This window comes from Bombina bombina, chromosome 1 (genome assembly GCF_027579735.1).
Source record: "Bombina bombina isolate aBomBom1 chromosome 1, aBomBom1.pri, whole genome shotgun sequence".
In the NCBI taxonomy this organism is placed as follows: Eukaryota; Metazoa; Chordata; class Amphibia; order Anura; family Bombinatoridae; genus Bombina; species Bombina bombina.
The window spans coordinates 354,687,416-354,714,210 of NC_069499.1; the positions used below are offsets into that span (position 1 = coordinate 354,687,416).

The window sequence follows — 26,795 nt, forward strand, 5'->3', positions numbered from 1 at the left end:
ATTTAAGATAATGGAGTTTGCAATGGGGGAAAATAATGGAGTTTGCAAAATAAGTCCAGGTTAACCAATAGGATTTATTGCCATTTTAGTTTAGTCTTGCATATAGCAATATACACAGAAATTATCTTTCTTATGTGCTTAGTGTCCTTGTTCCAAGCTTTGAATTGACCAAATAACTATGTTTATTTTTAGACTATATGTGATAAAGAAAAGAAACGAAGAACAAATACAACATTGAAAAAAATATTGTTAGGATTATAGATAATGATATTTGCATTTTCTACACATTAAACCCCATAGTTTAAAAAAAGAGTGGCTTATAGGGACTGTTGTGTTTGCACTAAACCAAAAACGCCTCTTTATTAATATTAGATTTTTTTTTTTAAAAGGAGTTGTTCCTTTATAACATCAAAATTGGCATGAGGCACACAATGTTACCTGGGAATACTTACCAATCTTTTATCCTTATATATGCATGTTGCATATTATTATTATAACACAAAATAGCCAATCACAATCTAGTGGTAATTGGCTCCAATTTTTTTTAATTTTTATTTGCTTTCTGGCTGAATTGATCATCATGTCTTCCAAGTGATCACAATGCACAATAGATTAGTGAATTAATAGGCAGCAGCTGCAAATGCCTTTTCAACAAAAAAGTTCCCAAAAGTTTGTGTTAAGTACCAGTTTTTGGTATAGAAACTGGGAGGTCACCCAAAACAGATACAATAGCTCTTTCACACCTTTTAAGGTTGAAGTAAAAGGATTTTGAATTAACCGCTTTGTTCACTGTTTAAGGAAATGTTAAATTGCATGTGTGAGATTAACCTATTGTAATCCAATTTCATCCTCACCACTGCTAAACCATCTGAATGTCATTTGTATTTTTCCATGATGGGCATAATTGGCATGATTGCTCAATGGTTATATTGTCACTTTTGATTTGTAACAGGAATTATTTTTTACAATGCTTACATTTATTGTTTTTCCCATATAAAAACCCCATTTACGAAGGCGTTATCTCATTTTAACATCCTCTTTTCTATTAACTGTGTTGCGAGGGAGTGGGTTTATGCTTTACAGTTTTAGTATTGTTAAAATTAAGTCCATGTAATAGAAACTCGTAGTCTCCGTCTTGTTTTCAGATCATACCAAACCAGAAACAGTGCTTTGATATATAATAAATGTAAAAACTGTAAAAAAGAAAAAACAATACCTGTAATAAATTAAAAGTGACCATATAGAGCAATCATTCCAAGATACAAAATGGCATTCAGAGGTGGTGAGGATGGAATCGGATAACAATATGTTATTGCCCAATTCCTGTTTTAATGGCCAGTTATAAAGATGCCTGTACTGTTAGTGACAATCACGACAGTGCAAGTGTGACTTAGAATCAAATAATACCAGAAAGAGATTACTACATACCATTTGTAGCTTCCCTTATCTGTGTAGGATATCACATACATAACACATGTAAATATGTAATTGAAGCTATACTTATGTAAATGTGTAACAGCCTATACAATATTAATGGATCAAGCTTTTGAATTGATACTATGTATGTTAATACACCTCTAAAATGTCTCCTGGGGCCATTTCAGAGTGTATTGCACATGCACGATATAATAGAATGTTTCCTACTAGTCTTGCAATAGTTGCAAAGATGTCCAAAATGCCATTCCAGGGCTTTATCAAGTGCCTCAAAGTGTCGGATTGGAAAAAGTCAAAACTGGTCTTGAAAAGGGTGTCGAAAAGTCTTTTTAAAAAATGGATTGTGATTGACCCCATAATCTTTGTAACAAGAATTTTTTTAAACTTGTGTGTATATATATATATATTTACAAATAATATGATTCTTATAACATCCATATCATTTCTAGTATTAGCAACAGTTATTTCTAGGGTTTAATGCTTGGCTGTATATTGTTTTTACTGTGAACCTGAAAAGCACATCTAAATTATACTGTATGTTTGTAGTAACTACTATAAGCTATGCCTCTTGGTATTTTTACAGCTACTGCAAGACATTACTGAATAAATGTTACTTACCCATAATTACCTTATGGACAAAACCCTGGTAAAATAGAGGAACCATATATCTATATATAAAGACATGACTAAAGAACAAAGCAATATTCTATAAAACATACTAATATTATATGATATCCTACCTGTTACTCGTAGCTTAGCTCTTGATTCTGCTCTTCTGACTATGCAGGTAACTTCTCCCGAGTCTTCACATTGTGCCCCACATATTAACAGGAAATGCTTTCTTCCTGGTGGTAAAGTAGCAAAGATTAATACGTAACAGGGATTTGTGTACCAATGCCAACAGAACAATGAAAATGAAACGGATAGATACAGTATGGGGCATTTCAATTAATTCATTAATTAATTCATATTGTTTGTACTTTTTACAATAGACATAACATTAAAAATTGAAACATCCATAAATTTGCATTTTCAATAGAAGCATTTTTTGCAATATACTATATTCTTCACTGCTATGTTTATGAACATGTGGGTGGACAATTATTTCAGGTATGGAACCTGTCCACCCATGTTAGTGGGCATCAATGCAGGATGTGCTGCTTAAATTTATAATTGCTCAAGAAATTACTTGTGCAATCCCACCTCCTGCTCTTGTTCAACCAATTACACAAGAGCAGAACATGTCAATCATCACAGATAGATCACTCCGGGAAGTTTTAACTTGGTCACTTCTGATATTGTGGAGGAGATAGGACTCATCTTAAATAGCAGTTTGCTTGCTCACAAGAGAAAGCCGCACTGCAAGGGGTTCAAGTTGCTTGGTAAATTTCTCCCTTTATTTTAACTGTAGCTTTTTCTGCCTGCATGCATTTTACAGAACCAGAGCCAACTGAGTCACCTTCTTGACGAATTTTGGTTGTGCTTGTAACTTTGATTTTCTCTCCATTTTTGAACCATTCCCCTTTTGCTTCAGCACAGGACACTTCACAGGTAAAAACAGCATTCTCATTCTCCACTATCTCCAAATCCTGCAAATCCTTCAACATCTGAGGTTCTTGCTCTGTGAAAACAGAAATCTTCTTACAGTGAGTAATGAGCCCAGAAATAATGGGTTTACACAATAATGCATTAGTTAAATACAGGCATATAGAATTCCAAGTAACATCTGGATAAAGTCATATTGTAGGTTGCTCAGAATTTATGGAGATGGGGTCTAAGTTACTATGAATTTTGTCAGTGTCATCCACTTGTGCTGAATGTAAGGACATTTGAGTTTATTAGTATTGTCTAACAACATTCTCACACTCTTGTGCTGAATCACCTGTTTCTGTTACTTTGGGCCACTGTAATAGTGCAGAATGTATCTGTGTCGCTTAAAAAAAAGTCCAAAAATCCTTTGACATATGTCTGTAAATGTGTTTTCTAATAGACTGAAACAGCAGTGTGCAAGGGGTGTTAACTTGAGTTGAATGCATTAGAAAAGGGTTAATATGTGGGTTATCAGTGTGTTGAGCAATGGATTGGAATGGAAATTTAAAAAACCCCTGAGATAACCCATCGAATAAACAGAAGGGCATCAGAAGAAGCCATTTTTCTTACAAAATATGTGGGTAATTGGGAGTCACACAACAATCTAGTCATCCTTGTAAATTTAGTGGTAGATGCACATCTATCTATCACATTGTGTTCTATGTGTAAATGTATTAAATATTATTTGCTATTAAATTATTACACTATATAGCAGATTTGTTGAACTCACCTAGGACACGTAGAGTAGCAGATGCACTGATCTCCTCTAAATGACAAATGTAAGTGCCAGCATCCTGAGGCCCACAGTGGCTCAGCTGTAAGATTCTGCGTCGACCCACAGAGAACATACGGCAAGAGGAGGTTTGCGTGAGCTGGACACCATCCTGCAGCAGTTACACAATCACTTAGTTAAACATATAGCTATACTATAACTCATATCAACTTGGTCTTTAATCCGTTAAAGGGACCTGCTAGCCAGAAGTATGTTATGGGTGTACAGTCCCGGCATACTACTGTGGGCCAGTTGCTGCTAGAGATCACACGATAAGGCCAATATCTTCATCATGTGCTCACGCCTAGAGCTTGCATTGGGTATGTGGTGCTGATGTAAAGTAAAACATAAGCTACTGTCCCCCTTTTCTTTATGGCACTTTGCTACACAGCCCAGCATACTATTGGATTCCATGTTGCATTAATATCCTATTTCTTTCTTCTCTAACACTATGGATGCTCCAAATGCTTTTGACTAATTATATTAAATTGATTATATGAATGGCAGCATGACAAGTAGTGCTTATTCTTCCCATGTCACTTGCCTGTTTCTCATTCCCTGCAAAGCTTTTAGTACAAACTTGTTCTCATTTTGCCTTAAAGAGACATTGTACACTAGATTTTTCTTTGCATACATGTTTTGGAGATTATCCATTTATATAGCCCATCTGGTAGTGTGTTTGTATCAATGTATAGTTTTGTTTATATTTTAATAACATTGTGCTGATTTTCAGACTCCTAACTAAGCCCCAAAGTTTTCGATGTAGACTGAAGTTTCCTGCTTTTTCCTGTTTGTGTAATGGGTCTTTTCATATGCAGGGGAGGGGGGCATGTCTGCTCTTCCTGCTTTCTCTACCCCTTTTAATGGGTGTCCCAGCCTAACCTAATCAACAGTGCTAAACTGGAAACTTCTAAGTAAGTTTTTAAAAGGTTTTATGCTGGATTTTTAGATCAGTATCTGTGCATATTCTTCTTTATAGAAGTGTCTATAACATGCAGTTATAGGAGAATTGGTGTATACCGTTCCCTTAGAGATAGAAAATTCAAAATGAAATGTTCATGATTTAGATAGAGCATGCAATGTTAAACAACTTTCCAATTTACTTCTATTATCTGATTTACTTTGTTCTCTTGGTACATGTTGTTGAAGAGTAAACCTAGGTAGGCGGCTGATAGAAGCTCAGGAGAGAGCACTATTATAGCAGTCTATGACAGCAGTGTTTGCAACTATATATAACATCCCTATAAATATTGTTGAAACACTGCTGCCAGGTGGCTAGACACGTGCACGCTCCTGAGCTCAACAATGATTAATCTTTAACAAAGGATACCAAGAAAACTAAGAAAAAATCATAATATAAGTACATTTGGATTTTTTTTTTAAATGTCATGCTCTATCCAATCCATTTATGTTTAGTTTTGACTTTTCTGTCCCTTTAACGCTTTATTTCACTTTATTTCTTTGAAAGGATTCATTACAAAACATCTCTCTATTAATCTCTCCATTAATACTTATGTAGAATTCTGCTACTTGGATCACTATCTAAATCTTTGTATCGCCTGTCTATATCTCTTGATGTTCCATGAGTTTTTGAAAATACTTCAGTCTTACCTTGCTCCATGTCACTACAGCCTCTTGTTTGGACACCTCACACTGGAATGTTGCTGCTCCAGACTCATTAACTACAAAGTCCTGGGGGGGTTGTGTGATGACCAGAGGATGCTCTCTGACTGTTAATTGTGCAGTGGTCCGCAGGGTGTCCGTTGTGAATGCAATAACACCAGAGTCAGGAATAGCTAGATAAGAAAGGTACAGAAAATGCTGTCGTCCACTGGATTTTATCGTACAATTGTCATCAGAAGTCAGACGGACACCACCTTTCCACCATTCTCCAACCAAGCCCTCATGGGACAGCTCAACTGAAAACTCCACGTTGCTTCCCTCCATACATGTTACATCCCTCAGTTCCTTTCTCACAGATATACTTTGGGCTGTGGGGTAAAAAAAAAAGTAGTGTGACCAGAAATATAGCCTTCACTATGAAAATAAATAAAATATACCAAATATCACATTAGCTTAGTAATAAATGGCAGTTTAATGATAGGATTATTTGACAGATGTTGGGGTAAACGAGAAGATAGGTAACAGTGCTATATGTAGACTATAGACAAAGGGATTACTGAACAGTAATAGCTGGCATGCTTACACAAGGGGATACATGACAGCAATTTATAATCAGGCCTAGACTAAGAGTTAAATAACAGTGAGATATATGGCAGCCCTATACTTCATTTATCTAATGGGTTATCTACAAAATTCGCCATTAAAGTCTAATGGGATTTTTGTAACATTTGATAAGCTGTTTTAAAGGACTGTGATCTACTCCATAATATATTCTATATACATAATGAACATTCTGACTGCATGAACCATTGCCTTTAGAGCCTAATAAAAGAATGGATAACCTGATATTGTACTGAGGTAGTGCATCATGAGGCAGGGAGGAACTGTCTTTGATCTGGAGATTGAGCAGCCGCTGACAGTGAATAGGGTATGTATGAAAGACTCGCGCTGCAAGTTTTCTGTAGCTTCTACTAACTTGATCTGACTATAGTATATATTTTATACAGCACTTTTTAATTACTTTGTGGGCTAGTGTAATAAACATTCTAAACCTAATGAATTGGTACGTACGAATCACATTCAGCCGGCAATCCGTTCGGTCATGTAGACTCTCACAACTATAGCGACCTTTGTCAGATGACTGGGCACCGTGAATAGTGAGTGAATGAATGCAGCCAGACTGCTGTAGTGTAAATTTACTGCTTGGCTGGATCACAACTCCTTGCTTCACCCAGTGAACCTCTGCTCTCTCAGTAGTCACCTGCACTTGCAGAGTCACATCACATTCTTCTTCCACTTCTGTATCCTGCAATCCTTGTACAAAAAGCACCTGTGCTTCTGTACAAGAGAGATAATGTAGAGGCATAACATGAAAGACAAATAAATGAAACAGGATTACAACATACAAAGTAGTTTTGCCATGTAAAATCAAAGGCACAGAAATTCAATAAGAGCTAGAAATAACAAATTTTTTTGCTAAACAGCATTATAAACCTAATAAAATAATCACACAACACAGAATATATAATTAAACTAAGTTAAATGAACAGAAACATTTGCTAAACAGCATTATAAACCTAATAAAATAATCACACAACACAGACTTCACTTGCATTTTTCTGCAAACAGTTCTTTCTATGCATTCCAATCTGGACTTGTTCCTTTGAAATCTGCTTGATAGCTCAGGTCTGGTTAAACTGATTAATTTCAGCTTGCTTGGCTTTGCTGCAACACAAGCGGACAGCTCCACCTACGGGCTATTTTAATAAATGCACTGCTTCTCAATGCTTTTCAATAGCAGTCACATGACTGGAAAAAAAGGTTGTTATTCTGAAACGGTGTAAATTGAACCGTTGTAAAACGAGGGCCACCTGTACAGAAATATCCTGCTGTAGTCAGCTCTCTATGGAAAAAAAAGGAAAAACAAAAACATACAATTTCTGGTCCTCAGTTTTCCATCCCTATTACGTAAACAAGAGCTACTGGTGCAACGCCGCCCCCTGCTGACTCGCGGCCAATCGAGTACGATCGGGTTGATTTCCAGCGATGTGTGTCCGCCTGCTCAGAGCAGGCGGGCAGGTTATGGAGCAGCGGTCTTTGTGACCGCTGCTTCATAACTGCTGTTTCTGGCACGGGGCACGGGGCATCAAGCTCCAATCGGAGCTTGATAAATATGCCCCAATGAGCGCCTGAGTTATTCCATCTGGCCTTGATGTTTGGTGTAACTTATATTCTGTTTATAAGTTTAGTGTGCAAGTTTAAAACCTTTGGAGATGGTTTCCGGTAGAATCTGCCAGGCGTCTGCTATTTTGTCCACATTCACTTGTCCACGGGAGCTCATAACTATTTTATATAGTAGAGAGATAGAGTATTTGCCTGCCTTGAATAGATTCAGTGCAGGTTCTAGAATAAGCCAGGTTTCCTCTTCTACACTATTATACACAATTTCCTGAACATAGTGTCGGGCCTGTAAGAAGGCAAAAAATTCTCTATTCGGAATACCAAATTCTTGTTTGACGTCTCTGTGACCCTTTATCTCTAAACTGATGTATATATTCTAGCCCTTTTGAGGCCCAGTCTTTGAAAATTTTGGAATTTAATGCTGGAGTAAAATTAGGATTACCAGTAGTAGTTAAATATTTAGAATAACATGGGTTAATATCTAGGATTTTCAATATTCTTTGCCAGGCCACAATCACATTTTGAATAACAGGTAATTGTTTAACTTTAATAGGCCATTTATTAGGGGAACAGTGAAGAAGATCCCTAAGTGAGTATGGCTGCACTAAGATTTCTAAGAATAAACTGCATAATAATCTTTTCCAGTTAATCAGTCCATAGTGGTCTTTCCAATACCTATTAGGTTATATATTTCAATATCTGGTAGTGCAAATCCCCCATCATATCTAAATAATGAAAGTTTATTAAATGCAATAGCCTTCCGTTTCCCCCCCCCCCATAATAATTGTATACATATCTGTTTAAATGCATTAAATCCTTTCGTTTTAACATTATTGGGAGGTTTTGCATTAAATATAGTAATTTAGGGAATATCACCATTTTTATTAAATTAATTTTGCCTGTTAAAGTTAATTTGATGTTTGCCCAATTTTCCAGATCATGTTTTATTTTATGAAAAATTGGGGGATAATTAAGCTCATACCACTTGTTGATATTCTTGGATAATTTAATACCCAAGTATATAAAAGCATCTTTTGCCTCTTTAAACTGACAAGTTTGGCATGAGTCTTTTTGTTTGCTTGGCCAAAAAAAAAATCAGTTTTGGGTGTGTTTACCTTGTGGCCTGAAAAGGCACTAAAGTCCTGTAATATTTGGGTTAATACTGGGATATTTTTTCCAGTATTTGTCATTAGGACTAATAAGTCATCCGCATATAGTAGAGTCGAGGCCTTTCTTGTCCTCAATTTAATCCTGTCAATCTCTTTCCTCAGAAATATTGCTAAAGGCTCTAAGGCCAAGTTAAATAAGTAAGGGGAGAGTGGGCACCCTTGTCTTGAACCCTTAAGTAGCAAAAAATTAGCTGAGAGATAATCGTTAATCAGAATTATTTTAAAATAATAATTATAAATTAAACAAATAAAGTTCAAGAAGGGTCCTTCGACTCCTTACTTTGGTAATGCTGTAAACAGATGGTCCCAAATGATGGAATCAAAGGCCTTCTCCATGTCTATAGAGATTATTGCTGCATCCGACCCTTTTGTTTTCTGTGTATGTAATTGGTAGCTATTTAATATCAATTTAAGTTTCCTCAAATTACGAGAGGAGATTCTGCTAGGCATAAAGCCGACCTGATCCTTATATATAAGGGGATCGATAACTGATTTAATCCTGTTTGCTAAGATACTCATCTTATAATCACTATTTAATAGTAAGATCGGTCTGTAAGAACCGATCTCTTCTGGGTCTTTGTTTTTTTATCAAAATTAAAGATATTAACAATGAGGTAAAATATCTAGAGCAAGGAGTGCCTTCAAAATTATATTTATTGAATAATATGACAAGCGTTTGGGCAATGTCTACTGATAATATTTTATATTATTCAGCCGTGATCTGTTCTGGTCCAGCCGCTTTATTAGCTGCTGCTTTATTAATGGCATCAATAACTTCTTTATAAGAAATAGGGGCATTCAAGTTATATAATTTACTTCTATCTATCTTTGGGGTCTGAATATTTTTCCAAAATGTATCTTTAATTTGTGTATTTATTGTGTTATCAGAATATAAATCTTGAAAATATTGCAAAATATCGCCTAGATTGCGAGTTTTGCGGTATGAGTGATAAAGCAGCTTTCAAAAAGTCCTTTTTCAATGGGACTTCCATAGCGCCGGTATTACGAGTTTCCGAACAAAAAGTGAGTGGTACAGCCTATAACTACTAAATCCATACTGTAAACTGAAAGTCAGTAGTTGTAGCATAAAACTCATAACTAAAGTGCTAAAAAGTACACTAACACCCATAAACTACCTATTAACCCCTAAACCGAGGCCCTCCCGCATCGCAAATAATAAAATAAAATTATTAACCCCTAATCTGCCGCTCCGGACATCGCCGCCAGTATAATAAACATATTAACCCCTAAACCGCCACACTCTCGCATTGCAAACACTAGTTAAATATTATTAACCCCTAATCTGCTGTCCCTAACATTGCCGCAACCTACATTACTGTTATTAACCCCTAACTGCTCCCCCCAAAATCGCCGCCACTATACTAAAGTTATAAACCCCTAAACCGAACCCTAAGTCTAACCCTAACACCCACTAACTTTTAACATAATTAAAATAAATCTTAATAAAAAATACTATCATTAAATAAATAATTCCTATTTAAAACTAAATACCTATAAAATAAACCCTAAGCTAGGTTTTATTTTAATTTCACAGCTAAGTTTGCATTTATTTTAACTAGGTAGATTAGTTAGTAAATAGTTATTAACTATTTACTAACTACCTAGCTAAAATAAATACAAATTTACCTGTAAAATAAAATCTAACCTGAGTTACACTAACACCTAACCTTACACTACAATTAAACCAATTACATTAATTAAATACAATTAACTAAATTACAAAAAAAAACACTAAATTACACAAAATAAAAAAATAAATTATCAAATATTTAAACTAATTACACCTAATCTAATAGCCCTATCAAAATAAAAAGCCCCCCAAAATAAACCCCCCCCCTAGCCTAAATTAAACTGCCAATAGCCCTTAAAAGGGCCTTTTGCTGGGGCATTGCCCCAAAGAAATCAGCTCTTTTACCTGTAAAAAAAAATACAAACAACCACCCACACAACCAAACCCCCCGAATAAAACCCTATCTAAATAAACCTAAGCTCACCATTGCCCTGAAAAGGGCATTTGGATGGGCATTGCCCTTAAAAGGGCATTTAGCTCTTTTTCCGTCCAAACCCTAAATAAAACCCACACAATAAACTCTTAATAAAACCTAACACTAACCCCCGAAGATCCACTTATAGTTTTTAAAGACCCGACATCCATCCTCAACGAAGCAGCAAAAGTCCTCAGCGAAGCCAGCAGAAGTCTTCATCCAAGGGTGCCAAATTCTTCATCCAACGGGGCAGAAGTCTTCATCCAGATGGCATCTTCTATCTTCATCCATCCGGCGCGGAACGGTTCCATCTTCAAGACATCCCGCGAGGAGCAACCTCTTCTTTCCACGGTGAGTGAAGAATGAACGTTCCTTTAAGGGACGTCATCCAAGATGGGTCCCTTGAATTCCGATTGGCTGATAGAATTCTATCAGCCAATCGGAATTAAAGGTTAAAAAATCCTATTGGCTGATGCAATCAGCCAATAGGATTGAACTCACATTGGCTGATTGCAACAGTCAGAGCACTTAATCAGTGGGAGAAGCAAACTTTGCCAGTGGCCCCCAAGGTACTTTAAGCTTGATACCCTTGCCCTAGAGTAATATAATATACTTGCCCCTTCATATATAATATCTCTTTAAATAATATTTGTAGCAGGTGGCCCAACAGAATATTTTTTTATCAGATTTTAGGAATGTAACTGTATGTTGTAGTGTATTTATGTTGTGTTTGGTGCAACTTCTTTTTCTATCCCTAAACCTTAACATGAGGTCTTCAGTCGCACTAACCTGATGCATGTTAAATTTGATTGTGCTCAATCTAACGCGTTTACTTTCAATTCATAATAGGCATTATACAAATTAATCTAGCCCTTAATGTGCACAACCTGATCTCACTGAAGTAGGTTAAAGAGCGAGACATAATTGATCTATCCTGAAATGTAAATAGAGATGCAGTTCTATTTTATAATGTGTATTAATACTGAGTGATGTGCGCTGAACATTAATAATGCTGCTCATTGCATTATAGCATGGAATAACCTAGTAACTATTTTATATAAAACTGTCAACGTATCAATCTCAAGTTTACAAAAGATAACTTGGGAAGTGTTGCCATTTCCATGAGCACTGCCAGTGAGGAAGCAGATTGAAAGTCCAGCCTGCAACAGGCTGCTCATTTTTGTACCTTCTCTGCTGCCAAGTCCCTGTGTCAAGGGCAGAACTACCCTTGGTGCAGCAGGTGCAGTGGCACCGGGGACCAAGGACTGGGGGGCCCCACAGCAGTCAGTCTATAAATAGGTTTGTGTAGAATGCGTGCAATCCTAATACAGGTGAGCCTTTTTATTAGTGCACGTTTCAGGTGTAGCTACCTATTTATCTATCTATCCTCAAAATCATTATACAGAGTTACCTTTTGGGGGGTCCAAAAATATTTTTGCACCAGGGCCATCTGTTGAGTAGGTCCGCTACTGCCCTATGTTATACCTAAAGCTGGGCTTCCCACTAACCCTGCTGTCTACAAAGTGTGCTAAAATCTATGCTTTCTGTGGGGCTCACACTGTTTTTACTGTCCACTGAGCAGCTGTCCAGAATTTGAGTCACTATGTTGGGATAGAAGTGCAGAGGGGCAAAGTGTCGTTATCAGTGCAGCCAGGGGTCTCCTGTGTTTAACTGCTATGGTCTCCTGTTATCATATTCTAATGCTTAAACTTTGACCAATATAACAGCATTCCTGTGACCTCCCATTATTTTGTAGTATTTTAACTTTGGTATTTTGGCAGTATGCTTCCACTAATTATCACACATTTTTTAGACTGCTTTAAGAAGAGCCTTTACTGTTTAAGGCCCAAGGATGGGAACTTGAACATCATATTCACCAGAGAACAGACAGCTACCCAAAGCTAATGCACTTAATCTGTGTCTTCATAGTTCATTTAGCCTTTTTAAAGCATCTGCTATGGAGACAGTAGGATGTTGCTTATGACTGTGATAGAATAATATATTTTAGTATAGATTATTAGACATTTGAATATCAGGTCAACATAATACAAGAATAAAAAAACGGAAAGTATTGACATCACATATGAAAAGACACAACTTGTTAATACAAGACTTATACTTACGGATAAATATCTACATGTTTAAAGAGATAGCACAAGATGTTGGTTTTACCTGTTTAATTAATTAATTCCACATCTATTAGGAGACGGCAGAAAATTAAAAACAAAATGTATGCTTACCTGATAAATTATTTTCTTTCCTGGCATGGAGAGTCCACAAATCTATTCTAATTACTAGTGGGAATTCTACTCCTGGCCACCAGGAGGAGGCAACCCCCCCCCCCCCAGCAAAGCTTTAAGCATTCCTCCTGCTTAATACCTCAATCATTCAGCAGATGGAATATGGAAAGAGAAGAGGACACAAAGGGTATAGAGGTAACAAAAATAAGAAGCCGTCTTGAATTTAGAAAAGGGCAGGTAGTGGACTCTCAATGCCAGGAAAGAACATAATATATTAGGTAAGTATCAATTTTGTTTCCTTTTTAATGGTATGGAGAGTCTACGGATTCATTCTAATTACTAGTGGGAACCAATAGCCAAGCTAGAGGACACATAATGGAAAGGGCAAAGGAGAAGACAAGACAGGCGGACCTAAACTGAGGGCACCACCGATTGAAGAACCTTTTTCCCAAAGGAAGCCTCAGCTGAGGCAAAAACATTAAATTTGTAAAATTTTGAGAAAGTATGTAACAAGGACCAAGTGGCCGCCTTGCAAATTTGTCCACAGAAGGCCAAGGAGGAAAAAACTACCCTAGTTAAATGAGCTGTAATTCTCTCAGGAGGATGCTGTCCAGCTGTCTCATAAGCCAACCAAATTACACTCCTCAACCAAAAGGAAAGAGTAGTAGACGTGGCCTTCTGATCCTTACGTTTGCCAGAAAACACAACAAAAAGGGCAAAAGATTGCATAAAATCTTTAGTAGTCTGGAGATAGAATTTTAGAGCACGAACTACATCCAGGTTGTGTAACAGACGTTCTTTCTGAGAAGAAGGATTAGGACAGAACAAAGGAACAACAATTTCCTGATTGATATTTCGGTCTGAAACCTCCTTAGGAAGAAATCACAATTTGGTACAAAGGACCGCCTTATCCACATGCAAAATAAGATAAGGGGTGTAACATTGTAGAGCCGAAAGTTCTGAGACTCTAGGAGCAGAAGAAATAGCTAGTAAAAAACAAAACTTTCCAAAACAACTTAATATCAACAGAGTGCATAGGCTCAAATGGAGCCTGCTGCAGAACCAGAAGAACAGGTTTAAACACAGGCCTGATTCTGACCAGGGCCTGAACAAATGACTGAACATCTGGTAAGTCGGCCAAACATTTATGTAACAGAACAGAAAGGGCAGAAATCTGACCTTTCAGGGAACTGACTGACAAACCCTTCTCCAGACCCTTCCTGGAGAAAAGACAGAATACGGGGAGCTTTCACCTTATGCCAAGGAAAACCCAGAGATTCGCACCAGTAAAGGTATGTGTGCCAAACCTTATGGTATATTTTGCGAGTTACCGGCTTACGAGCCTGGATCAATGAGTCAATAACCTTTTCAGAAAAACCTTGTCTAGACAAGATTAGGCATTTAATCTCCATGCAGTCAGCTTCAGAGAATCTAGATTTAAATGTAGAAAAGGAATCTGAAGTAGAAGATCCTTCCTCAGCGGTAATTTCCACGGGGGAAAGGATGACATCTTTACCAGGTCCGCAAACCAAATTCTGCGAGGCTAAGCTGGAGCAATTAGAATCACCAAAGCCTGCTCCTGTTTGATACGGGCTATCACCCGAGGCAGGAAGGCAAATGGAGGGAAAAGGTAAATCAGACCGAAATCCCAAGGAACCACTAGAGTGTCCACCAGAACTGCTTGCGGATCCCTTAATCTAGATCCGTATCTGGGAAGCTTGGATTTAGACGAGATGCCATCAGGTCCAACTCCGGAACCCCCACCTGAGAGTTATCATTGAGAAAACCAGGGGATGAAGAGCCCACTTAGCTGGGTAACATGTCTGCCTGCTCAGGTAATCTGCCTCCCAGTTGTCCACACCTGGGATGTAAATGGCAGACATGAGGCAGTTGTGAGATTCCGCCCACTGAAGGATGCAAGACACCTACTCCATCACTAAGGAACTGCTTGTTCCTCCCTGATGGTTGATATAAGCCACTGATGTGATGTTGTCCGATTGAAATCTGATAAACCGGACCGAACTCAGTTGAGGCCAAGCTATAAGGGCATTGCAAATTTCTCTTAATTCTAAAATATTTATTGGAAGAGCAGATTACACCTGAGTCCAGGTTCCTTGAGGTCTTAAAGGACCCCAAACTGCTCCCCAGCCGGAATGGCTGGCATCCATAGTCACAATCTCCCAGGATGGTCTCAAGAAGCATGTGCCTTGGGACAGATGTTCCGAAGAGAGCCACCAAGTGGTTCTCATCAGTATGTCTAGGACTATCCTCTAAGAGAGGTCCGAATGGTCTCTGTTCCATTGTCTGAGCATGCATAACTGTAGAGATCTCAGATGGAAACAAGCAAAAGGAATAATGTCCATAGAAGCCACCATGGGACCAATTACTTCCATACACTGTGCCTGACAGATGACGTTAAGAAAATCTTCATTGAGATCACGTCTATGATCATCCCCAGAAAACAGACCCTGGTATTTGTTACCAATGAACTTTTATCCAGATTCACTATCCACCCAAGAGAGCGGAGAATCAACAACAGAGAATCCGAATGGGATCTTGCTAAATGAAAAGATGGCGTCTGAACCAAGATATATGTCCAGATAAGGCACTACCACAAGTCATTGAGATCTGGCTACTGCCAAAAGAGCTCCTAGAACCTGTGTAAATATTTGGGGAGCTGTAGCAAGGCCGAAAGGCAGGGCCACAAATTGGAAGTGTTTGTCTAGAAAGGCAAACCATAGGAATTGAAAATGATCCTTTTGGATAGGAACATGAAGGTAAGCCTCCTTCAGGTCAATGGTAGTCATTTACTGACCCTCTTGAACTAAAGGGAGAATAGATAAATAGTCTCCATTTTGAAGGACCCTGAGAAATTTGTTGAGGCACTTCAGATCTAGAATAGGTAAAAAATGTCCCTCCTTCTTGGGAACCACGAACAAGTTGGAATAGAATCATTGACCCTGTTCTTCCAGAGGGACAGGAACGATCACTCCTAGAGAAGAGAGATCCCTGATGTAGTTTAAGAATGCCTCTTTTTTCTCCTGGTTTGCTGACAGTCTTAACAGGAGAAATCTGCCTCTCGGAGGGCGAGATTTGAAACCTATTTTGTATCCCTGAGAGACCACTTCCACCGCCCAAAGATCTGGAACATCGCAAATCCAAGCCTCCTGAAAATGAAAAAGTCTGCCCCCTACTTGATCCATTCTCGGATCGGGGTAACCCTTAATGCTGATTTGTTCTCAGAGAAAGGCTTCTTGGGCTACTTGCCCTAATTCCAAGGTTGGATCTCCAGGAGGGCTTGGTCTGATCAGGTTTGGAAGAAGAAGAGGATTTTTATTTAATTATGATCCTAAAAAAATATATACATGAAATAAAGATGCAGCTCCTTATTTATAACATATAAATAGTGATTATACGTATAGCAGCTGAATCATATTTTAAAATAGTGAGAGTGACAGTGAAATAAAAATAAGAATATATGTATCCTTCATCAGACTGGATAGTTTCGAAAAAGCTCTGGTGTTTACTATTTTACCTTTACATGAACTAGTGTTAATATACTTGAAATCGAAATTTGTGCCCTAAATTTTAAAAAAAGGGGGATAAAAAAATGAAGTAAACTAGAAAATCTAAGGTAAGATTCCCATGCCTCCAGCATTTCTGCATAAGTACCTATATTGTCTTGTTTCAGGAAGTATAATTATTCTAGATGTAATAATTCTGTAACTCTTTGTTTCCACATTTCCCTAGTTGGTAATTCTTTTGTTTTCAAATTTTTGGCAATCAGAAACTTTGTCATAATAAAAAATAGTTTGGAGAATGGCTTGTATTTTATATTTGGAGGTTTATTTAATAACCATACCAGTGGATCTAGTGGGATCTGAGAATCCAGTATGTCCTCTATTTCATTTAAAATACATCTCCATAAATTTTGAATAGAGGTACACCACCACCACATGTGAGCCATGTTGCTATTTATGCGGCAACATGGCCAGCAAGTATTTTTTATTTTATGAAATAATCTGTGTAGTTTTTGGGGGGTGTATTACCATCTATGAAAAATCTTTAAATTTATTTCTAGAGCAGCAGATGATATAGAAGTTTTAAGAGTATAATTTATAAGAACTAATCTTGCCTGTAATGGTATAAAAAATCCTAGATCTTTTTCTCATCTTTCAATATATGAAAGAGTGTGTCCTGGTAATGGAGTTATAAGCATTTTATAGACAAGTGACAATGTGTGATGTATTGGAGGAGTTCTAACACTTAACTGTTCAAATTACGTGATTGGTCTGATCATGTTTCTGACCTGGGAGTGTCTCTTTATGTAATCATGTACTTTTCTATCAGTGAACCAGTTATTAAAACAAGTAAAACCTTGTTGGATTAAAGTTTCATGTGATTTTATCTGTTCATTGTCTTTAAGCCAAAAAATTGGGAAATCCAATAAGTGAGTATTAAATAGTTGGGATGTGGGACATAAACATAGTTTTAGCTCATTGTTCGATGTCAAAGATGTTAAAGGAGATGGCCTAGAAGTGAGATGCAGATAATGAATCATTGCTTTATCCCATATCCTAAACGTTTCTAGTAGTATTGGAATTCTGGTGAGTATCTTATTTTTTTATTTTTTAGTCGTCCAACATAAGTTACTAAGGTTTGTGGATTGGAAGATGTTATGTTCTAAGGTTACCCATTGTTTAAATTGTGCGTGGGCATTCCAGTCTATGATACGCTGGAGGAATATTGCATCTCTGTATTTGGTCAGATCAGGTAGGCCCAGGCTTTCTTGTGTTTTGGGTATAGTCATAATTGTTTTATTTATTCTAGGGTGCTTTTTATTCCAAGTAGAATCACTTATTGTAATGCCTGTTGTAAAGTAGATAGAAATTTGTCTGGTAGTGGGATAGGTAGAGTTTGAAAGATGTACAAAATTCTTGGAAGTATGTTTATTTTAATTAAATTTATACGCCCTAACCAAGATACTTTTTTAGATTTCCAATTAGATAAATCTCTTATTATATCTTCTTTAATCTTTCCAGGATCTTTTTAGGATCTCAAAATACTCTTCGATAGCTGGTGTATAGGCTTGTAATCAAAAAAGTTTGATTACAAGCCTATACACCATCTATCGAAGTGTATTTTGAGATCCTGAATGATTTCTGGGACAGCTGCAGCAACCGGGAGTGAGTTAGCTGATGCACCTTAAATATATCAGCTTGCCTCTAACAGCACATAAGGGTGCTCTTCACAAATGTTTTAGAACACTACACACAGGAGGATCTTCTTGGATAATTCCAGCATTTTCCTGAATAGGATTTTCTTTGATTTTCACTTATTCCTTCCAATGATTTCACTTAACGTTTTGGATAGCAGAATTCCACATTATTTTTTTATACTATTTTTATTTTTTCACATTATTTTTTCACATTATTTCACGTTTTTTTCATTTTTTTTTATTTTTTATTTTCTAAGGGTTTTTCCTTATATTTTCCCCATTTTTCTTAATTTTTTTCTTTCACTTTTTGATTTTGTGATTTTTGGCAAATCATTAATTGTTTTATTTTTTTTGCAAATCATCACTTTAGGATTTATCTTCTACACGGATCATCACAAACTTTAATCTCTGGGACTAATAGACTATTGCCATTAACGTGGTTTATTTAGCAATTCAGGACTCATTTCTTATAATTTTATTGTTTTTATTGTTTTATTTGAGCTCATTGTGTCACATGGATCCATGTTGTAACACTGTTATAATTGTTCAATCTTAATGCACTTTATGTTTTAGAATAAATGTTTTAGAACAGACGCCGTCATATATTTTTTGTATACATAAAACTATTAGTATACATATTTTACACATATCTTCTTTGCCTTAGCCTTTTCTTAGGCGCTCCTTATTACACTCTGTTTACACTATTTTCTCAGGGGTGGCTAGGTACCCCTTCTTAGGAGCTTTTAGGCAGTCATATACCAAGCGCTGGGTTAACTATTTACTCATGATTCAGTTTAAATAGAGTATTACTGGACGTAGTGAGGTAAATCCCTAAATATTTAAGGGATATCGGGTTCCAGCTAAATGGTGTCAGCTCTTTAGCATTTTTTTTGTTGTATCAGGGTCTAAATTAATATTTAATATTTCTGATTTTGTGAGGTTAATTAAAAAATGTGAATGATATTTAAATATTTGGAATTCTTTTATCAGTACCGGTAAAGATCTTGTTGGATTTGTTATTGTGAATAAAATATCATCTGCAAATAGTGAAATGATATATATTTGATCTCTTATAGTTATTCCTATAATATCAGGGTTACTTATAATTTTTTCAGCTAATATTTAACAGCTCATACAAATAATAATGGAGATAGAGAGCACCCCTGACGTGTCCCATTTGTTATCTGAAAGGACTCTGATAAAATACAATTTAAAGATATTTTCGCACTTGGTAGAGTATATAATGCAAATATTCTCTGTATCACCCCTTGACCAAATCCCATATTCTCCAGAGTAATTTTGAGGAAATCCCAGGCAACAGTGTCAAAGGCCTTTTATGCACCCGTTGATAGAATAATTGATGGTATCACATTTAAGGCCCTGACCGTGTTGTCTTGTGGATCCCTCCCCGGTATAAAACCTACTTGGTCAAAATTAATTAATTCTGGTAGTAGGATATTAATCCTATTTGCTATCAGTTTTGAAAATATCTTGACATCTGAATTTAAAAGTGAAATAGGTCTATAACTTGAAGGGAGTTCTGGGTTTTTATTTGGTTTTAAAAGCACTATAATGTGAGCTTCTAGTGCTGTCTTGGGAAAAGGGTGTAAATTATCTATATTATTGAAATATGTTAAGATGTGGGTTAGTAATTGTTCTATAAATACTTTATAGTATTTTTATGTATATCCATCTGGACCTGGTGTTTTATTATTTGGTATTTTTTTAATTACTCTCTGTATTTCTTCTAGGGAGAAAGGTTGATCTAGTTTTTCTCTGTGAAACGTTGACCTTTTTGGTAGGTGTAATTTAGATACATATAGCGGAAGAAAGGAAGGCGCCAATAACGTCAACAACCCAAACAGAGTGAGGGGAGGGTGAGAAACTATACTCACAAACAAAGCAGCACTATGTCATGCCTGATAGAGCAGACCGGGACCTCAACGTCACCCAGAAGACCAGCGTAGGCAGCAGCAATTCCTCGGTCCAGAGCGTGTTGCGTATGGCCAATCAGGATCCCAATATGGAGACACACCTTCCTCTCTGTGTTCCAAGAATCTGGACACTCGCAGGAGGGAAAACAAGTCACCGTAGACAGCGTGTATGACTCTGATCACTCGAAATAGCAACAGTCCAATGTAGGAAAGAGGGGAGAACAAACTCCAGCAGGGTAAAAGTAAAACAATTTTATTAAAATGTTTTAAAATCAAGCAACGCGTTTCTCGGCTACACAGAGCCGTTTGATCAGGCTATAATACATGTTCTGAAAAGCCTGCTGCTTATAAACCTCCTCTAACCAATCAAATTGCTTCAGAGTCTACACACCCTTAAAAAGGCGGCTTGCGTCTCAATTTACAGCTGACAGGCACAACAATAAGCAAAGTGCATTTACGTTCCACTTGTGCTATAAAGTAATAACACTAACTCTTCAGGCTACTAAAGAGAACTAATATTAGTATTTAGGTGCCACATTAGATCCATAATTTCCCTTTTCGTGAGTAATACTTAATAATCAATTTGAATATAAAAGAGATATCGAGAGTGAATAAACAAATGAGAAATCAATGTGGCACCTACACTCCAAAAATCCAAATAATATCATCAACTATTTGGACTGCCGGAAGCACCCATTATGGGTATTTAATTGCCCTATTGGATTTTACATTTACATTCCAGCGTAACAACATTGTAATACATGAGAGCTCAGTTTCACTTTTAGGAGCGTTTTTTGCACTATTTTTAGTTTTTTTTTTTTAGGTTTCTAGATAATAGCACTTATTTCAAGATAATTTGGAGTGCATAGAAATTTTGTTAGTGTTTGACTGAATCACCTTTATTAATTTTTTTAAAACCTCATTATGCTTTCCATCAATGAAAGACAAAATAAGAGGTTGTTACTAGTTTCACACGTGGGATCAAATGACGTGGCCCCCAGTGAAGATGTATCAATTGATAATATGTCCATTCACACCATATTTGCTAAATTAGAGGATTTAATTAATGATGAATGTAGACACTGGTTGGATGCAGAGATGCTCCAAAAATATATAGATTCAAACCAAGTGCCTAGAGGCCTCAGAATTTTCAAGAGTTGTTCATTTAAGGATGACCAGTCCCTGAATTTGAAGTGGGAGGAAACTCTCACCACTTGTTCGGTGACTCTCATGAAAATTCTGATTGCATATCGCAAGTCATTGGTAGATAAAATTTCAAAAGAAATAGAAATAGTCCAACGAAGTTTGGATAAGTTTAAAAATACCAAACAATACGAAGAACTTAATGGTATAGTCTTAAAGAAAACTGATAACTACCAAAATGAACTGATGGAAATAAAAAAATGAAAACTAGCCAGGGATAATGATGATTGCTTAAAAGGGGAAATCTACTCTTATAATAAAAAGAAAACACAGATAGAAACCCCTAATATGATTAATTACATCAATGAATAACAGGGGATGACACCCGCCACACCTACATCTAACCACTACTGTGAGGGTAGTTGGACAGTGGTCAATCACCATAAAAATAAGAATAAAAATAAAAATAAGAACAAAAACAAAACTAATAATTGGAGTGGCAATAACAACAGACAAATAATGAACCATCAGGATAGGGACTATAGACAAAGCCAACATAACCAACAAAGGCCTCCTGACTATTATCATCAGGGACAAAACCGGAGTTGGTCATATTATGAACCAACTTTTTCCACCAATTATGGGCATAGTAGGGATGTCAGACCCCCCAGGGTTTGACACTAGGCACCCTGAATGTATTGAATCTAATAATGTTCAACAACCCACTACCTCACATTATTTTTTAGATCAGCGCCCCAGACAACCCATATGGAAACAAAAAAAGATTGCGAGCTACTTGGAGCCGGTAGTCAGCCTTACGCCTTCATACAAAGGAAAAATGCCTCACATAAACGAAGATGTAGAGGACAAAATACAGCCCTCAAAAAGGCACAACTACAGGCCCTGAGCATTGGGATCTTTAATAATATGTTTTCACTTTTCGTGAACCTTAACAGATTCACCCAAAAACTTTCGATGCAGAAATTTTTTGCAGAGAAAAAAATAAAAGATGATTCTAATTTACCAATTTTGACAGAGACCATGGACTCGAGGCGCAGTAACCAAGTAATTCCGGTATATGAACCTGAATCCTTAATTGACCATTTATGTGAAGGTTTTGTTCACACAAGTTTCAGAAATAAATCCAATTTTGTCCCTAAACTTTCAAATAATGCTCACATAGAGATTTTTAGACAATTAGTCAGTGACGAATTTGATCAGATCCCTAAAGGCACCAATAGAAAAGGTAATCTCTTTTGGAATGAGAAATGTGCTTTAGAAACTTTAAGAAATGATAAATCCATCGTGATCAGACATGCCGATAAAGGCGGAGGGATCGTCATTCAGGATCTGACCGACTATCTTATAGAGGCGGGGAAGATCCTAAATGATAAGAATTATTATACTAAAATGACATTTGACCCTACCACCAAATATCTGGCGATTCTGCGAGATTTAGTGGAATGCGCTTTCAAAGAAGGAATGGTTACTAAAAAAGAAAAAGATTATCTCATCCCCATTGAACCGAACACTAAATGTCCCCCCGGCCGCCCGATAATATCGGGTATAGGCAGTTTAACAGATAATGCCTCGTCCTATGTCGATTTCTTTTTACAAAAATATGTAGTTGGTTTAGATTCCTATATACGAGATTCCTCAGATTTAATCAATAAACTTGAACATATCACCATCACACAGGATCTGATCTGGATCACGTGTGACGTCCAAGCGTTATATTCCAACATCTCACATGATCTCGGAATACAGGCGGTCTCTGGGTTCTTAGAGACAGATATTTATTTGCCAGATACTCAGAAACAGTTTATTATATCACTAATATCATTCATTCTATATCACAATTATTTTATTTTTCAGGATGAGTATTACCTTCAGGTGAAAGGGACGGCTATGGGTACCAGGTTCGCCCCAAGTTATGCCAATCTTTTTATGGGGTCATTTGAACAACAATATATATATGACTCTAACTTTGGGGCAAACCTGGTATACTATGGCCGTTATATAGACGATTTGGTTATTGTTTGGAGTGGCGATAGGTTGTTAGCTGAGGAATTTATAAAACACCTTAATAGTAACAACAAAGGCTTGAAATTTACAAGCACAATAGATAGTAATAAAGTTGTGTTTTTAGACTTAATGTTAATCTTTGATAATGGCAGGATATCTACCAGCACCCATTTCAAGCAAGTAGATTGCAACAGTTACCTAGACTTTAGAAGCAATCACCATCTTCCATGGAAAAGAAATGTCCCATATGGACAATTCAAGCGGGTCAGCAGAAATTGCAGTAGCTTAACAGACTACGAGATACAGAGCAAGATTCTCAAAGATAGATTTAGAGAGAGAAAATATCCAGCACATATTATCGATAGTGCATATGAAAGAGCCAAAAAAGATGACAGAAACCAATATTTTGAGAAAAAGAAAGCCAATATACAATCTCAGGACAGCATTAGCAATCAGACCATGTTTATTACTGAATATAATTGTAACCATAACACTATTAAACAGAGTATTACTAAACATTGGAAAATTTTACTAAAGGACCCGATATTGGGCCCTTTATTAGATTCAAAACCCGGCATTGTATATAGAAGAGCAACAAATTTAAAAAGGATCTTGGCACCTAGTAAAATAGTCAAAAATAGGAATAACCAAACTAATTTAAGTAATAGTATGGATACTAATATCATATGTAAAACACAAAGAAAAGGTAGTTACAAATGTAACCACAAGAAATGCAAAATGTGTAATTATATAACATATAACGTAAACACCTTCCAATCTAATGTGACATCCAAAATCTATAAAATGGGCAGTCGGATGACATGTGCATCAAATTATGTGATCTATTTGCTCTCTTGTGTTTGTGGGTATCAATATGTGGGGCGTACTTGCAGACGTTTGAGTGTGAGATGGTCAGAACACTTCAGAAATATTAAAACCAATTTCAAACTACATAGTGTGCCCAGACACTGCAATATGAAACATAGTGGTAATTTACATTGTTTGCAAATAACCCCAATAGAGCACATCCCTAGATCCGACTTTTATAATCGTTTTTTTAGGCTTAGACAGAGGGAGACCTTCTGGATTTATAGACTTCACACTCTATATCCATTAGGTCTCAATATGAACATTGATCTCGCAGCCTTTCAAGATTAGTTTAGTTTTAGTTTCATTTTCGGTATATTCCATATCATTGGGAAAAACCATTAACTTGTTTTAATAATTATTTTGATGTAGTATGGGTGTTATGAATTATTTATATTATTATCAACTCTTTATTTATTATGATTTATTTTTATTATTTTAGATAATTACACTGAACACTTAATGATTATGTTATCCCCTTGTGGAATGAGCAACTAACTTAGATCGCTCATGTATTGGAATAATTGACTATGTCATATAACAATGACTGTTATGAATAGTTAACAGTCTTGTCCGTATCTCTATAGATCTAGGGTCTGTTTCTAAGGGAGCCTGAAATGATTCCTACAATTTATTTATATATATATATATTTTATATTTATTAATGTTTGCACATACATTGTATAAAATATATATTTTTTTAATTGAATGAGTTTTTTTGCTGGATCATGTATCTGAGATTGTGTAGAAAATTGTAATATCATCATTTAGCCTGTTCCTATGAGATTATTGTTGTGCAAGTTTTATATGAATTAATTTGCTTAGATTCAAATGTCTCATGTATTACAATGTTGTTACGCTGGAATGTAAATGTAAAATCCAATAGGGCAATTAAATACCCATAATGGGTGCTTCCGGCTGTCCAAATAGTTGATGATATTATTTGGAGTTTTGGAGTGAAGGTGCCACATTGATTTCTCATTTGTTTATTCACTCTCGATATCTCTTTTATATTCAAATTGATTATTAAGTCTTACACACGAGAAGGGAAATGATGGATCTAATGTGGCACCTAAATACTAATATTAGTTCTCTTTAGTAGCCTGAAGAGTTAGTGTTATTACTTTGTTATTAATATATAGCACAAGTGGAACGTAAATGCACTTTGCTTATTGTTGTGCCTGTCAGCTGTAAATTGAGACGCAAGCCGCCTTTTTAAGGGTGTGTAGACTCTGAAGCAATTTGATTGGTTAGAGGAGGTTTATAAGCAGCAGGCTTTTCAGAACATGTATTATAGCCTGATGAAACGGCTCTGTGTAGCCGAGAAACACGTTGCTTGTTTTTAAAACATTTTAATAAAATTGTTTTACTTTTACCCTGCTGGAGTTTGTTCTCCCCTCTTTCCTACATTGGACTGTTGCTATTTCGAGTGATCAGAGTCATACACACTGTCTACGGTGACTTGTTTTCCCTCCTGCGAGTGTCCAGATTCTCGGATCCTGATTGGCCATACGCAACACGCTCTGGACCGAGGAATTGCTGCTGCTTACGCTGGTCTTCCGGGCAACGCTGAGGTCCCGATCTGCTCTATCAGGCACGCCATAGTGCCACTTTGTTTGTGAGTATAGTTTCTCACCCTCCCCTCACTCTGTTTTGGTTGTTGACGTTATTACCCTATTGGCGCCTTCCTTTCTTCCGCTATAGATTTCTCCATCGTTCTTTTATGTATCGGAAGAGCTGCCTCCCATTGGACGTTTTGGACAGACCCTGACTACCTTAGTCCTGTGCGCACCTCCTTCAAGAGCCTTCCCTCTGACTTTCACGTAATTTAGATACATACTCATTGATATTCTTTATATGGTCATATTCAGAGTTAACCGAGTGTGGAGATGGTAAATTATAGAGATTTGGTAATATTCCCGAAACACTTCTGCTATAGTTTGAGATGACTAATGTGTATGTCCATTTTTATCTTTAATGCGAAGGATATAAGAGGCTCTTGATTTTCTTTTTATGTATCGTGCTAATGACCAACCTGGTTTATTAAACTCTATATAAGCCTGCTGCTTACAATATAGGGAGATACGGTTCTGTTCTTTACTTTAAATAGAAGCTAATTCAAAATGTTTAATTTGTAATATTTTTAATTATTCCTCATCTTTTGAGTTTTGTTTATGAAGTAGTTCTGTTTGTGCAATTTCATTTATAAGATTATTAACTTTCTCTTGTTTTAACTTAATCAGAAAAGCCTTCTAAGCTATTAGTTCCCCTCTGATTACACTCTTATGTGCTTCCCAGTTATTTTGACAAGAGGTATCTTTTGGTAAGTTATTTTGAAAATATTCTACTATTTTTTCTTTTAGTTTTTCCCGTAGTATCAGATCAGTTAAATAACTATCCTCCAATTTCCAAGTGTAATCTTTAAAGGAACAGTCAACACAGTAGATTTGCATAATCAACAAATGCAAGCTAACAAGACAATGCAATAGCACTTAGTCTAAACTTCAAATGAATAGTAGATTTTTTTCTGACAATTTTAAAAGTTATGTCTATTTCCACTCCCCCAGTACAATGTGACAGCCATCAGCCAACC

The 26,795-nt window shown here is 36.5% G+C and overlaps 1 protein-coding gene across 8 annotated transcripts in view; it reads right to left on the reverse strand.

Annotated features, from left to right (window-relative positions):
- OBSL1 (obscurin like cytoskeletal adaptor 1) overlaps window positions 1-26,795 on the reverse strand; it is a 320,332-nt gene that overhangs the window by 16,641 nt on the left and 276,896 nt on the right. For all 8 annotated transcript variants that reach the window (XM_053698211.1, XM_053698216.1, XM_053698210.1 and 5 more), the window contains 5 exons: window positions 6,491-6,757; window positions 5,408-5,787; window positions 3,755-3,908; window positions 2,894-3,055; window positions 2,175-2,279 (listed from right to left, as the gene is read on the reverse strand). In XM_053698211.1, coding sequence (XP_053554186.1) covers window positions 2,175-2,279; window positions 2,894-3,055; window positions 3,755-3,908; window positions 5,408-5,787; window positions 6,491-6,757 — 1,068 coding nt within the window. The remainder of the gene's footprint in view (window positions 1-2,174; window positions 2,280-2,893; window positions 3,056-3,754; window positions 3,909-5,407; window positions 5,788-6,490; window positions 6,758-26,795) is intronic.